The sequence below is a fragment of the Corythoichthys intestinalis genome, chromosome 17 (assembly GCF_030265065.1).
Source record: "Corythoichthys intestinalis isolate RoL2023-P3 chromosome 17, ASM3026506v1, whole genome shotgun sequence".
Taxonomy (NCBI): Eukaryota; Metazoa; Chordata; class Actinopteri; order Syngnathiformes; family Syngnathidae; genus Corythoichthys; species Corythoichthys intestinalis.
The window spans coordinates 15094969-15107926 of NC_080411.1; the positions used below are offsets into that span (position 1 = coordinate 15094969).

General features: G+C 41.8%; 1 protein-coding gene across 2 annotated transcripts in view; it reads right to left on the bottom strand.

Annotated features, from left to right (window-relative positions):
* Nucleotides 1–12958, bottom strand: part of lamc3 (laminin, gamma 3) — a 252084-nt gene that overhangs the window by 67198 nt on the left and 171928 nt on the right. For both annotated transcript variants that reach the window (XM_057818403.1, XM_057818404.1), the window contains exon 13: nt 2907–3010. In XM_057818403.1, the coding sequence (XP_057674386.1) occupies nt 2907–3010 (104 nt within the window). The remainder of the gene's footprint in view (nt 1–2906; nt 3011–12958) is intronic.

Here is a 12958-nt window from a genome sequence, read left to right on the forward strand (position 1 = left end):
ATACTCTTAAGCATGTATTCTTTATGCTCAGCAAAAAATGCCAATGTATGCCACTGGGCTAAAGAGATTTTTGGAAAAATTTAGTAGAAGCCTCGTCTCATCTGCCGTCTTTCTGATCATTAACCCTCATCGAGCAAGCAACCTGCCTCGATTTTAATGACGGTAAATCTGCGGGCTTTGCATTTAACATCCCAAGTAATCCGAGTCGAAAATTGGAATTCCGCAGTCCAGCCCCGTGTAAAATACATTTTTAATTAACCCAAATTCAGTGTTGAAAACGACCCTAATTGCCGACTCTCCGTTCACTTCTTGGCCGCGATTAAAATTCCGAAGGTAAAGGCCGGAGGCACCGCTGAGGAAGAGGACCGTCTTATTATCCCGTCGCACCGCAAATGACCCCGGCTTTCATTAAAACGGACGGGATGTCGGCCGGGCGACTCGTTAGAAGCGGTCACGCTCCGCCTCGCTCGCTCACGTCGCCCTCATTACGCCGCCAATCGTTTTTATCTGTCAACCGGGGACCGTCACCGTGGTGTGGGAATGGGAAAAAAGAAAAGTGGAGAATTCCCAGTGAAGAATGATAAGTGCTAAGTGAGCGTTGGGGTTGTCACCTCACACTCAATGATTGGTTGCCATTGACGGCGCGAGACGTCCAATCCATTTTGACAGGGAGGGGCGAATGAACGAACGAGGGAATGAGCGTACTTAAACTTACACGCCCAATCCCTGGGGTTTAATTGAACCCAGGTTAAGAAACACTAAAGCTGTTCATAGTTCTGCAGGCATATCTGATTCCACTCGAATTCTTCTTGAAATCTAACTTTTTGGGCTGGCAGTTCACACTATTTTTTTTAGCAAGTATCCAAATATGATCTGGGCCTGTTCAGCCTGGGCCACATTACTGACACACCTGACAGGTTGCTGTGGCAACAAAAGCGTCATCTAGCACAGAGTGACGTCACGGACAGTCGAAACCCATCTGAGCTGTTCAGACTGAAAAGCATCTTGTCCATATCTGATATGAAACGACTTACAGTATGTGGTTTCAGATCAGATTTCTGTACTTTGTGACTGTTCAGACTTTATAAGAGCCATCCAGTTTCAATCTGAACAACAACTAAGACAATAAAAATCTCCAAACAGAAAGAATCCTCAGATGCCTTACTTGGGTGCCAGTTGAATGTCAATGCGCTGTAATCGTAAGATGATAGTCAAACATCACAACTCCACATGTTTTTCTGCCATTGAAAATGAATGGGAATTTTGGAAGTGCATGGCCGTCAATGGCATGGACGTGCATGGCCTGCAAAAAATTCCATATGCCAAAAGCCATTTTGCCATATGCAAAAAAACTGCCATATGCCAAAAGCCATTTTGCCATATGCAAAAAATACCATATGCCGAAAATAATTTTGCCATATGCCAAAAAATTCTTTATGCGAAAAACTGCCATATGCCAAAAGCACTTTTACCATATGCCCAAAAAACCGCTTCATGCCAAATTCTATTTTACCATATGCCAAAAAATGCCACATGCCAAAAGTAATTTTGCCAAAAATGCAAAAAGAATATGCCAAAATGCCATATGCCAAAAGCTGTTTTACCACGTGCCAAAAAAACTGACATATACCAAAAGCTATTTTGCCATATGCCAGTCACTATTATACCATATGCCAAAAAAAATGCCATATGCAAAAAAAATGCCATATGCCCCCCAAAACATGCCATATGCTAGTTGAGATTTTTCCATCTGCCCAAAAAATGCCATATGCCCCCCAAAAATGCCATATGCCAGCTGCCATTTTGCCATATTCCCCCCCAAAAAACCTATATGCCAAAAGCCATTATGCCGGATGCCCAAAAAAGAGCTGTTTTGCCATAAGCCAAAAAACTGCAAGATACCAAAAAAAAAAAAAAAAAAAAAAAAAAAAAAATCCACGTGCCAAACGCCATTTTGCCAAATGCCCCAAAAATCTGCCATTTTGCCATGTGCCAAAAAAACTGCATTATATGGAAATTCTATTTTGCCATATGCCAAAAAAACTGCCATATGCCAAACAATGCCACACGCCAAAAGTAATTTTGCCAAATAAAGAATACCATATGCCAAAAGCCATTTTACCATGTGCCAAAAAACACTGCTATATGCCAAAAAATATTTTGCCATATGCCCAAAAAACTGCCATATGCCAGTCACCATTTGTCATATGCCAAAAAAATGCCATATGCCCCCAAAATGCCATATGCTAGTCACAATTTTACCATATGACCCAAAAAAATGCCATATGCCCCCCAAAAATGCCATATGCCAGTCGCCATTTTGCCATATTCTCCCCCCCAAAAACTCATATGCAAAATGCCATTTTGCCAGATGCCCAAAAAATTTGCCATGTGCCAAAAGCCATTTTGCCATCAGCCAAAAAACTGCCTTATGCCCAAAAATAATCCATGTGCCGAACGCCATTTTGCCATATGCAAAAAAAAAAACTGCCATATGGCAAAAAATGCCACATGCCAAAAGTAACTTTGCCAAATGGCATGAGAATACCATATGGCAAAAGCTATTTTGCCATGTGCCAAAAAAATGCTTATGCAAAAAACTGCCAAAAGCCATTTTGCCATATGCCCAAAAAACTGCTATATGTCAAATTCTATTTTGCCATATGCCAAAAATGCCACATGCCAAAAGCAATTTTGCCATATGCCCAAAAAAGTGAAATATGCCCCCAAAAATGCCATATACCAGTTGCCATTTTGCCACATTCCCCCCAAAAAACCCATATGTCATAAGCCACTTTACAAGATGCCAAATACAACTTTTCGTTCTCAGGCCTGCTGCAAATGTTTGCTTGAGAATCAAAGCAACATAAAACAAACGCTTTGTTTGCTGACATAAGACAACTTACAGTTCAGTCCTCCTGCATTGCTGACGCGTAGCGCTGTCACATTGCGCAGGAGACGTCCAAACTCCAGGGCGGATACTTTGGGCGTCATCTGGCTTTCGACGAGCCTGCCACGACATGACAACACATCCTCTTTTAGTTTGAGGCAGATTAAACAACAGATGCGGAGCAGGGCTTTGATCGCACTTTGCCACTTAATCTTCACATTTGGGGATGATTACAAGCTCCCCGCCTGACACCAAGACGGAGGATGCAAATGTGCTGACTTTGAGAACTCGTGGCATCTCGACGCCTCGGCTTTACACCGCCGGCTGCCAGGTAACACATTTGACATGTACTCGAGCGCCGTGTTTTATTGCCGCCGCCACAGGTGCTGCGTCAGCTCCTTTCCTGAAGATGGATGACGCCATCTTGGAGCAAAGTACAGTCAACCCCCGCTATATTGCTGTTGATCGTTTGTGCCTCCGGTAAATCGTCGATCAAGCAAATTTGGAGTTATGGCGCAGAGGTCTACCGAAAGACCGCGAGTGTAATTACGCCACTGGCAAGGTGGTCTGTCATCGCCACCAGAGCTGAAACGTGAGCTTGAATTTTGCTCCACATGTTAGCGTAGCTTAAAAATAAGAAATTTACAGTCGTTTACAGGTAGCGAATTTTAAAGCAGATTATTCACGTGTTGTGAGTCGTTTTAGAGTATTCTGACTGATGTTTCAAGCTCTGAACTGAATTTAGCTTAGCCACTCCGGAGCCCTGAAGCTAACAAATAACTGACAAATTTGTTGAAATCAACTCCACTGACTGATTGAAGTCACTAACTCGAAGATTAAGCCTAATCTAAAAAAAGTTTTGACCTTCCCCTTTAACTCCCCTGCACTGTTGTTAGCCAGCAGGGCACATATGTGCAACACTGTCAATGCTATGATTGGCTGCGTCGCGTAAGTGAAGTGAACTGTATCGTTTAAGTTTTGTGTTGGTTCCCTCCTAGTGTGTCCTAGTAATTGCCATTGATTTCACCTGGTGTACCACTCCTCATGTATCCTCCAATCTGCGTCCACCTGTGTCACCCATCTGTTCCTCATTGTCTCGTTACCCTTTGTCTGCGTGTGTATATAAGCTCCCAGTTTCTTTTCAGTCCTTTTTGCGTCATTGTCAATGCCCATGTGCTCGTCAATGTCAGTCTCCGTCAATGTCTATGTCAACGCCACTTTCAAGTCCTGTCCAAGCCCTCGTGTTCGTCTCAGTAAGTTTTTGATATCCAGCCCTTGTTAGTGACCTGAGTTTCGTTTGCTGCATTTTTTGGGATCTCCACATTATTTGTTGATACTTTGTTTTTGCTAGCCTTAATTAAATCGTTTTTGCATCGTCTACCTGCCTCGCCTCCCTTTCCCTGCATTTGGGTCCACACACCGCCTGCCTGCACCGCACTACCTGACAATCGTATTATTGGATAGACACCTGTTGCTCGTTGAGTTATGTTGCAAAATGGTACAGAAAACAATTTTGTTAGTCTAATTAACAAGACCATCAGTTTTGAAATTAGATATTAATTAACTCATTCACTCCCAGCCATTTTCACCGTTGCAACCCCCTTCGCTCCCGGCTGCTTTACTGGATTTTGACTGATTTTGCAAGGCCCACAGAAAATTGTTCTATTGCTATACAAACATGGAACCCACCAAAAGAAAGATTAGACTCTTCTTTCAGCGGAAAAAAATTAAGTTAATATCTTTTTCCATTCTTTAGAAATCAGCATGAGAAAATAGCTTAGTTTGAGCAATTTTCCAATTTCTGATGAAAAAAATTGAGCTTTTTGTGAAAGCATACATTTCAAACATAACATTGACTTTGCCACAGCTATTTTTTGCTTTAGTTACATCCCAAACATCTGGATAATGTTTTACTTTTACAAAATAACATCAACAACAAGAGAAATAGAGCTTTTGATAGCAAAGTCACAATTTATTTACACATAACTAACTGAGAGATGACGCTGTCGTGGCTACGACAGCCGGGTAAACTTTTCCCTCATCGCCGCCTGTTTCATAAAAATGGATTTTTTTTTTTGAGTCTCTCTGGGGTCTGCTCGGTGAGCAGCACGGACTCAACGCTATCGTCCGCTGCACTAGTGGTCCCGGTCGTTCTGCTCGGTCGTCCAGCGCCTGGCATCTCGGGCGTCCTCTAGGTTGTTCTGCTCGGTCGTCCGCCAAAAGGCATCCTGGATGCCATTCGGTCGTCTTCCGCCGGCGTACCAGCCCCGACGTTCGTTGCCGTTGAGTCTAGTTGAGGGTCTTACCAAATGCGCTACTGCCCTCAAGTGGCCAGTTTTATTGCTCTAAAATGGATTTCCAGCATTGTGCTTTGGAGCTAATTTGCTTAAGAACGTAGAGATGTCTCTTGTGAAAGAAACGTAAAAGACGTATAAATATGTCTTTGGGACACTGAAACAATTAAAAATAGAACGTATTTATACGTTTTTAGGAGCAAATGAGTTAATACCGATTCACTTGCAAAAATGTTGCTTCAATAAATCAGCACAGGAGTCCAGCTCACCTTTCACTTGATTTTTCACCGCACCCACCCAGGTCATGCACCTCACAACTACATACAATTATGGTGTAGTAACCCACCATTGGGAGCGTCGTGTTGCCGTATCGAACGCACCATTAGGAACGTCGTGCTGACACATCACTGCGGCGCTGACAATAGTCCGAGTGACGCTACAATACAATCTGTTCAATTTTATTTTTGTGCGTCGCACAGATTTTCTTGTGTGCCGAGTTTGTGCAGGCAGTGCTCGATTGCGCACACATACAGCTTAGAAAGGACATTGGCTACAATGTGCCTATCAGACAGAACACCCCAGCGGGCCGAATCCAGCCCGCAGGCCGTACATTTGACACCCCTGTCTTAATGTATAACAGGTGCATACACACCGCTAGAAAGGTATGCATTGCCAAGGTCTGGCATTGCCGTCCGTGTAAACGAGCGCATACTTCATGTACACGAGCGGGTACCTCCTCTCTCATTAAAGAGAGGCAATTACAAAGCGGGGGCCCTCGAGGGGGAGCCGCATTCAGCGAACTGGCCAGACAGAGATAAGCGGCCAAAGTGAATAAAGTCGGCGTCGCCTAGGCCCCGACGGGCGCGCTATTGTCCCGCTGTAATCAGCGGGAAGCAGTGAGAGCCCCTCATCGAGACAGCTCGCTAAGCCAAGAATCACTAGATCATCATCGGAGAAAAGAACCAGACCATCCGTGGCAGTGTTAACACGACATCAACAAACACGGAGTTGAGCTCATTTATGACAGCACGCGCACACAGAATTGAGTTGAAGTAAAAAAAAAAGATTTAATTTCCGTCTTTTTGGACAATGAAAAAACAATCACTCTCGTCAACTACATTAGCTGACCCAACTACCTTTGCTGAATTGGAATTAGATTATCACCAGTGTTGGGCACGTTACTTTAAGAAAGTAATTAGTTATAGTTACTACTTCTTCCAAAAAGTAACTGAATTAGTAACTGAATTACTCTATAGTAAAAGTAACTAGTTACCAGGGGAAGTAATTATTTCCGTTACTTTAAAAAGAAGTTGTTGTATGTCAAAGAATTTTGAAATTTTCTGAACAGTATTCGAGTCAGTTGAATGGACATGGTCAGCAACAATACTCAGGTAGGCTGTGGCGTTCCAACGATGCTCAATTGGTACCAAGGGGCCCAAAGAGTGCCAAGAAAATATTCCCCACACCATTACACCACCACCACCACCACCACTAGCCTGAACCGTTGATACAAGGCAGGACGGATCCATGCTTTCATGTTGTTGACGCCAAATTATGACCCTACCATCCGAATGTCGCAGCAGAAATCGAGACTCATCAGACCAAGCAAAGTTTTTCCAATCTTCTATTGTCCAATTTCGATGAGCTTGTGCAAATTGTAGCCTCGGTTTCCTGTTCTTAGCTGAAAGGAGAGACACCCGGCGTGGTCTTCTGCTGCTGTAGCCCATCTGCCTCAAAGTTCGACGTACTGTGCGTTCAGAGATGCTCTTCTGCCTACCTTGGTTGTAACGGCTAGTTATTTGAGTCACAGTTGCCTTTCTATCAGCTCGAACCAGTCTGGCCATTCTCCTCTGACCTCTGGCATCAACAAGGCATTTCCGGCCACAGAACTGCCGCTCACTGGATATTTTTTTTTTCTCCGGACCATTCTCTGTAAACCCTAGAGATGGTTGTGCGTGAAAATCCCAGTAGATCAGCAGTTTTTTAAATACTCAGACCAGCCCTTCTGGCACCAACAACCATGCCATGTTCATAGTCACTCAAATCACCTTTCTTCCCCATACTGATGCTCAGTTTGAACTGCAGGAGATTGTCTTAAACCATGTCTACATGCCTAAATGCACTGAGTTGCCGCCATGTGATTAGAAATTAGATTAGAAATTAAGTGTTAACGAGCAGTTGGACAGGTGTACCTAATAAAGTGGCCGGTGAGTGTATATATATTACAATATAATAACCAAATTCAAAATCGTAGAGGTTACCTAGCAGGCTTTGTTATTCCTAAAATAATGCAAAAAAAAAAAAAAAAAAAAACATTGGAATTAAATAGTGATTTTTAAAAAATTCCTTATCTGTATTGGCGAATCCTTGAACAAAATAATTCGATTCTTACTGTACAAATAAATAATCTGACGCCCATCTGACGAGGATGTAAAAATTGGACATGTCCGGGCAAAAGCACCCCGAGTTAGTTGTAAAAATTCAAGGATCAAAAATGGTAAAATGAATAATTCTTGTTATTATTGTCAATATATGTTATCATAATGTTAATAATAATTCTAAATAATTACATAGTCATGCCTTTACTGATAAAAAAAGTTGAAAAGTTGATACATAATAGGTGTTCAAGTTCTCGGGATGAGAATCCGATTTAACTCTGCAATTTACACATTTTTGAGGGTGTGCGCTCACATGCTAGACATCCAACGGGAGGGGAAGTCATGTGCAAAAAGTGTCGAACCAAGTGCAAAGAGTCTAATGAGACCTGCATAGAAGTTCTTATCGGAAGCGCTCTACTGCCTTGCGCAAGCAATCAGCTCTTTTAACTGGGACGCTCCATGCTTGATCTCTGTGTTTAGGTTGTATTTTTCTCAGATAAAAATCAAAAACCTATTTGAATAAATTACATTTTCATGAACAACAACAAAAATATCATATGATAGTAAAGTTCATGTTTACAGTATGAGAATACAGTTGTCATTGGCATTGTTTGTCGAGTGTACTTACAGTATACTTGTTAGCAGAGGTAAGTAGTATGCATTACATTTACTCAGTTACATTTACTTGAGTAACTTTTTGAGAAAAATGTACTTCTAAGAGTAGTTTTACCAAGTCATACTTTTTACTTGAGTAGATATGAAAACAAGAAACGCTACTCTTACTCTGCTACTTTGGGCTACACTGTCACGACGCATGGGCATGGAGGGCACCCAATGGCATTGAAACAAAAGGGAAAAATAAAAGGCAAGGCAGGGTGGCGGTAAACTAAAAAAAAAAACGTTTTTAAGTGCCTGTGACACGATAAAAAAAAATCTTAAATAGCATTATGTGAATTCAAACCATATTTTGAGACGATTCCTCTATATACAACAATATGACAAAGCAGAGATGACGAGAAATGAGTCTTTTAATCTGCCGTTTAGCCTTGCCTGTCATCATAGCCCTCTAGCGCCTCCAGCTTGGTGGTGACGTCGGCAGAGTAACGATTTCAGCTGATTAAGAATTCAGCCCATTGAGGGGAAAGATTCAGAAGGAGGAAAATGCGACAGAGAGCAGCAAAAAGTCAACATTGTTTTAATCCCTCTACTCCAATATTTTTACAGTATATTCTTTTTATCGAAGTATTTTTCCCCATTCACTAAATAAATTGTATGGTCATGACAAATAACAGTCTTTTGCTAAATTGAAAATGAAATATTGAAAATGCATTTATTCGGTATGACAGGGCAAAATTACTGCAAAATGGTCAAAACTGCCGACTTCTTAAACGTCCCGAACTGTATTTTATGCCAAGTTAGTAAGGCTTTTGTCATTTCCCTGCCCCGGCTTTGGAGACTGAAGAAAGAAAGTAAACAAAACAGGAGGCGTGAGAACGACATGCTAACCCGAACCGAGCGGCTCTTCCAAGTCTTTTTCTCGCTTTGAAAACGAAAAATCACCCAAAACTCCGACTCGTGTCACACACAGCGGAGGGGTTGATTGTCGTCACCGATCGGCCAGCCCCCGGCGGCGAGCAAGTTTCGGCTTGTCGTTCTGCTGCGGCCCTGGCAGGCAGGCTGTGCTCGTCACCGGGACATGGAGGGGAATGAATGCCGAAAATGGTGCATTCTCAGTGGACGAACCAGCCGACGTCGGAATGCGTGGCTGTCCGAGCCCAAGCCGAGTGTAGCGCTCTCGAGACAGGCACGCGAAGAGGACCGAGGGGGTTGGAAGTTTGGACACAATCGAGAACTGAAGATGGGAGCGGGGGCTCCCCGAGCCCAAGCCGAGGATAGTGCTCTCTCAGCGGGCACGTGAAGAGGACCGAGGGGGTTGGAAGTCAGGACACAATCGAGAAAAGGCATCAAAACTTACTTAAAGGGCGAGAATCAGAACATGACAGCTTGACATAGGAATGGACATGACTCTCTAATAGACAATGACCTAACAAGAGCAGGCAGCACATGGGGAACTTGAATACAGACATGGGGTAACAAGAGAATGAGGCACAGGTGGGTCACACAAAAGGCAGCCAATTGGTCAACACATAAGGAGCAGGCCACAACAGTTGTAATCAATGGGCTAATCACAATGACCAGACACACTAGGGAAAAAACAAAACTCAACTCAAAGGATGACATGCACTTTTTTTTTTTTTTTGCCAGAGACGCCGACTGTTGCTCTACCAGTTTCACCAGTGAGACGTCGCAACAATAATCACATGGCTCCATGAAACCAATCGGACTCAAGCTTGCAGTTCTATGATCACGCCAGCCTGTTCAATTACATGACGTCTTAAAAGCATCGTAAAAAATGAAGTATTTGACATAGAGCACTGCACTCAACATGACTCAAAAACGTGGATTTTAACCTCCCTCCCAGTTTTATTTGGGACCGATTGACTATGGGAAACCGGAGATATGATCCTTTTAATCTCATAATAAGAACTATGAAGGAACTAAAGTCATCCCTTGTTTTTTGCGATTAATGGGGACCTGAACCCGTTGCCCATTTTTTTGGGGTGTGTTCAATGTAATTTTTTTCAGATTTAGCATTGGAAAGAGACATACAAGACATGTTTTTTCCCCCAAAATACAATTAAAAAAAAACAAAAAAAAACTTGTATTTATTTTATAAACGTTTCTCAAGTACTTCAAATGTAATAAATATGATAACTTTTAAACATGTTAATGTCCCACCAAATTATTTTTAAACAAGAATAAAGTAGAAAAATGCTTGTCTTTATTAAGTGGTTCATTGAGTGAGTTCACTCAAATCCGCTCAAGCTGCTCATTTACACACACTGAGTTGCCACAGCAACTGTTTAACAAGCTACACCATAATTGACGCATGCGGCGCTTTGAAGTTTTGGCTTCCAAGCGTCTCTGGCAAGATCAAACCTTAAAGTCTGTCAATCATCGTTAACATTAACCCTTGAGAGTCGAAGGACGCGCCGGCGCGTCCTCAGCGCACGTCGTCTTTGAAGCGCCCCCACGTTTTAATTACGTCACCCACATGCCGTTGGTTGGTCTCGTTTTAAAGTGCGGAAGTTGCGGTTTACTCTCGTTATTATTTGAAGTCAATCGACCAACTAAAACGCGAGATATTGTCATTTAAGTTTTATTGTTTTATTGTCCTCTCAAAAAAACATTAAAACGCTGCATGGATCATTTGTTTATGTCTATATTTCCATCATTTCTTTTCCTTTTTCAAAACGGAAGCTCCATGAAAAAATACACAAATCAAACGAACCCTTTCGAAGTCACAGTGGAAGCACAAAATGCGTTTTTTTTTATAAATATAACTGCTGTGCGAGGTTCCACCGAACTAGAGGGAGGAGTGTTCTGAAGCAGCGAGGTGGCGAGCGACGGCCGTTTGGATCGAGCAGCGACTTTGTGTGACTTTGAGAATGAACGGAAAACTAAATTTAGCGCAAGCAATTGTGCTTTTTGATCAACTTGAGGAAGAGGATGGTCCAAATTCGTCATCATCGTCGTCTTGGGAAGAGTCCTCGAGTGAAGATAGTGACGGATTTGAACACGTGGGTGACGCCATCGACGAGCAGAGGTAAGCCAACTCACTTTTTTTTTTAATGCTGAAAAAGTTTCTTTTGAAAGTTTCTTTTGATATTGCAAGACAAAGTTAATTTTGATGCAATATAAGTGTGTGTTTGTGTATATAATAATGAGCATATCAGATCAAAGTCGTAAGTGCACTGTGTGTATCCCAGGCAGGAATTATAATTTGTGGTATTCTTCTTTCTATATGAAGATTAGGGATGTAGCACATATTCAGCTATGGTATTCTTTCTATTGTCATACATATAGATTTCCATTATTATTTATTGCTGTATGTATTTTTATTTTATACTTTATTATTTTCATAAATACAGACTTTTTTTCATGTACATTTATAGTGACAATGAAAGTAAAGTGAAATGAAAATGGAAGGGTGGAAAGAGGACCGACACCCCATGGAAGTGTGGGCTGTGTGATTTAGCCCTGTGTCTAATTCCAGGACGAAACTGCTTTTCGGAGTGGCATGCCTGAAAAAAATTTAACTTGTTTATTGTAAATATTTTTGAAAATACTTTTTTTTCCAATGTTATATATATATTTTTTTCCCCACAATCAGTCTTCTCAATTTGTGTATATAAATGTGTGTTCAAGAAGCTTGATTGTGTGTACATAGTTTTCATCAGGTGATGGGCCGCAATACCTAAACTCATAAAGAGATGGCCTCTAAACACTTTTTGTGTTAGATGGTATACATTTTTTCACTGTTCTTCACTGTTTGGTCTGCTGTATATAACCTGTTTTGACTAGAGAATGTATAAAGGCAAAAAACGCCTATGGCTATACCTGTTGTTTATGTTGAATTGTCAAATATAAGACTATTTATTCTAAATGTTTTTGGTTTAATGTTCATCCTAACATGTTGAATAAATATTACAAAGTTTCAAAACGGTTCGTTACGCATGTTTGGTTGTCAATTGGACATCAATATTAAAAATTTTGACAAAACGATTTTGGAATTTTTGGTCTTTTTGGGCCCAAAATGATGATTTATAATTGGTCAGTGAAGGAAACAACAGTTTGGACATGAAGTTCAAGGTGTCACAAAAAAACGGACCAAACCAGGCCATCGTAAACAATTCTTTCTTTGAAATATAAAGGCAACTTCAAAGGCATGCAAAATCAGACAAAATAGGCCCAGACCTTAAAGGGTTAATAAGCAAATCCAGTGCACTGCCAGACCAAGAAAAAGCAGCAGGAGGGAGAGGGACAGGTCATCCATATTTATTTATTAATTAATTATTATTATTATTTTTTTTTTTAGTATTTGTTTGGCTTAATGCAGATATGTAGTAGGTTATAGTATGGTATAATAACAACAGTTCATAAAGATAACAGGGGTATCGACATGGAACTGGTCGATTGGCCACTGTCCTGCTTTACAACGCGCCTGGCCGGAAAACACCTTAAAGTCTGGATATTGTGGAGGATAGCTGGGGTAGATGGCGGCCGCTGTGTCTGACCACACTCGAAGTGGAACGATATTGAGGGTTTTCTTTTGGTGTGCTGCTGGCAGCTTCTGATTGTGCCAGGTGGGACAGTGATCGCTGGGACGGTCCTTATAAAGTGGTTGTCGTCAGCCCGACTACAGTGAAAGTTGATGGACACACTGAGTGAATTGATCCCAGTGCAAGCCCGGTTGCCTGAAGGACCTAGCGACGCCAGTCCCCCAGGCCATGAGTCCACAACCGGAATGGCGATGCAACCTACTTCGAAGCTGC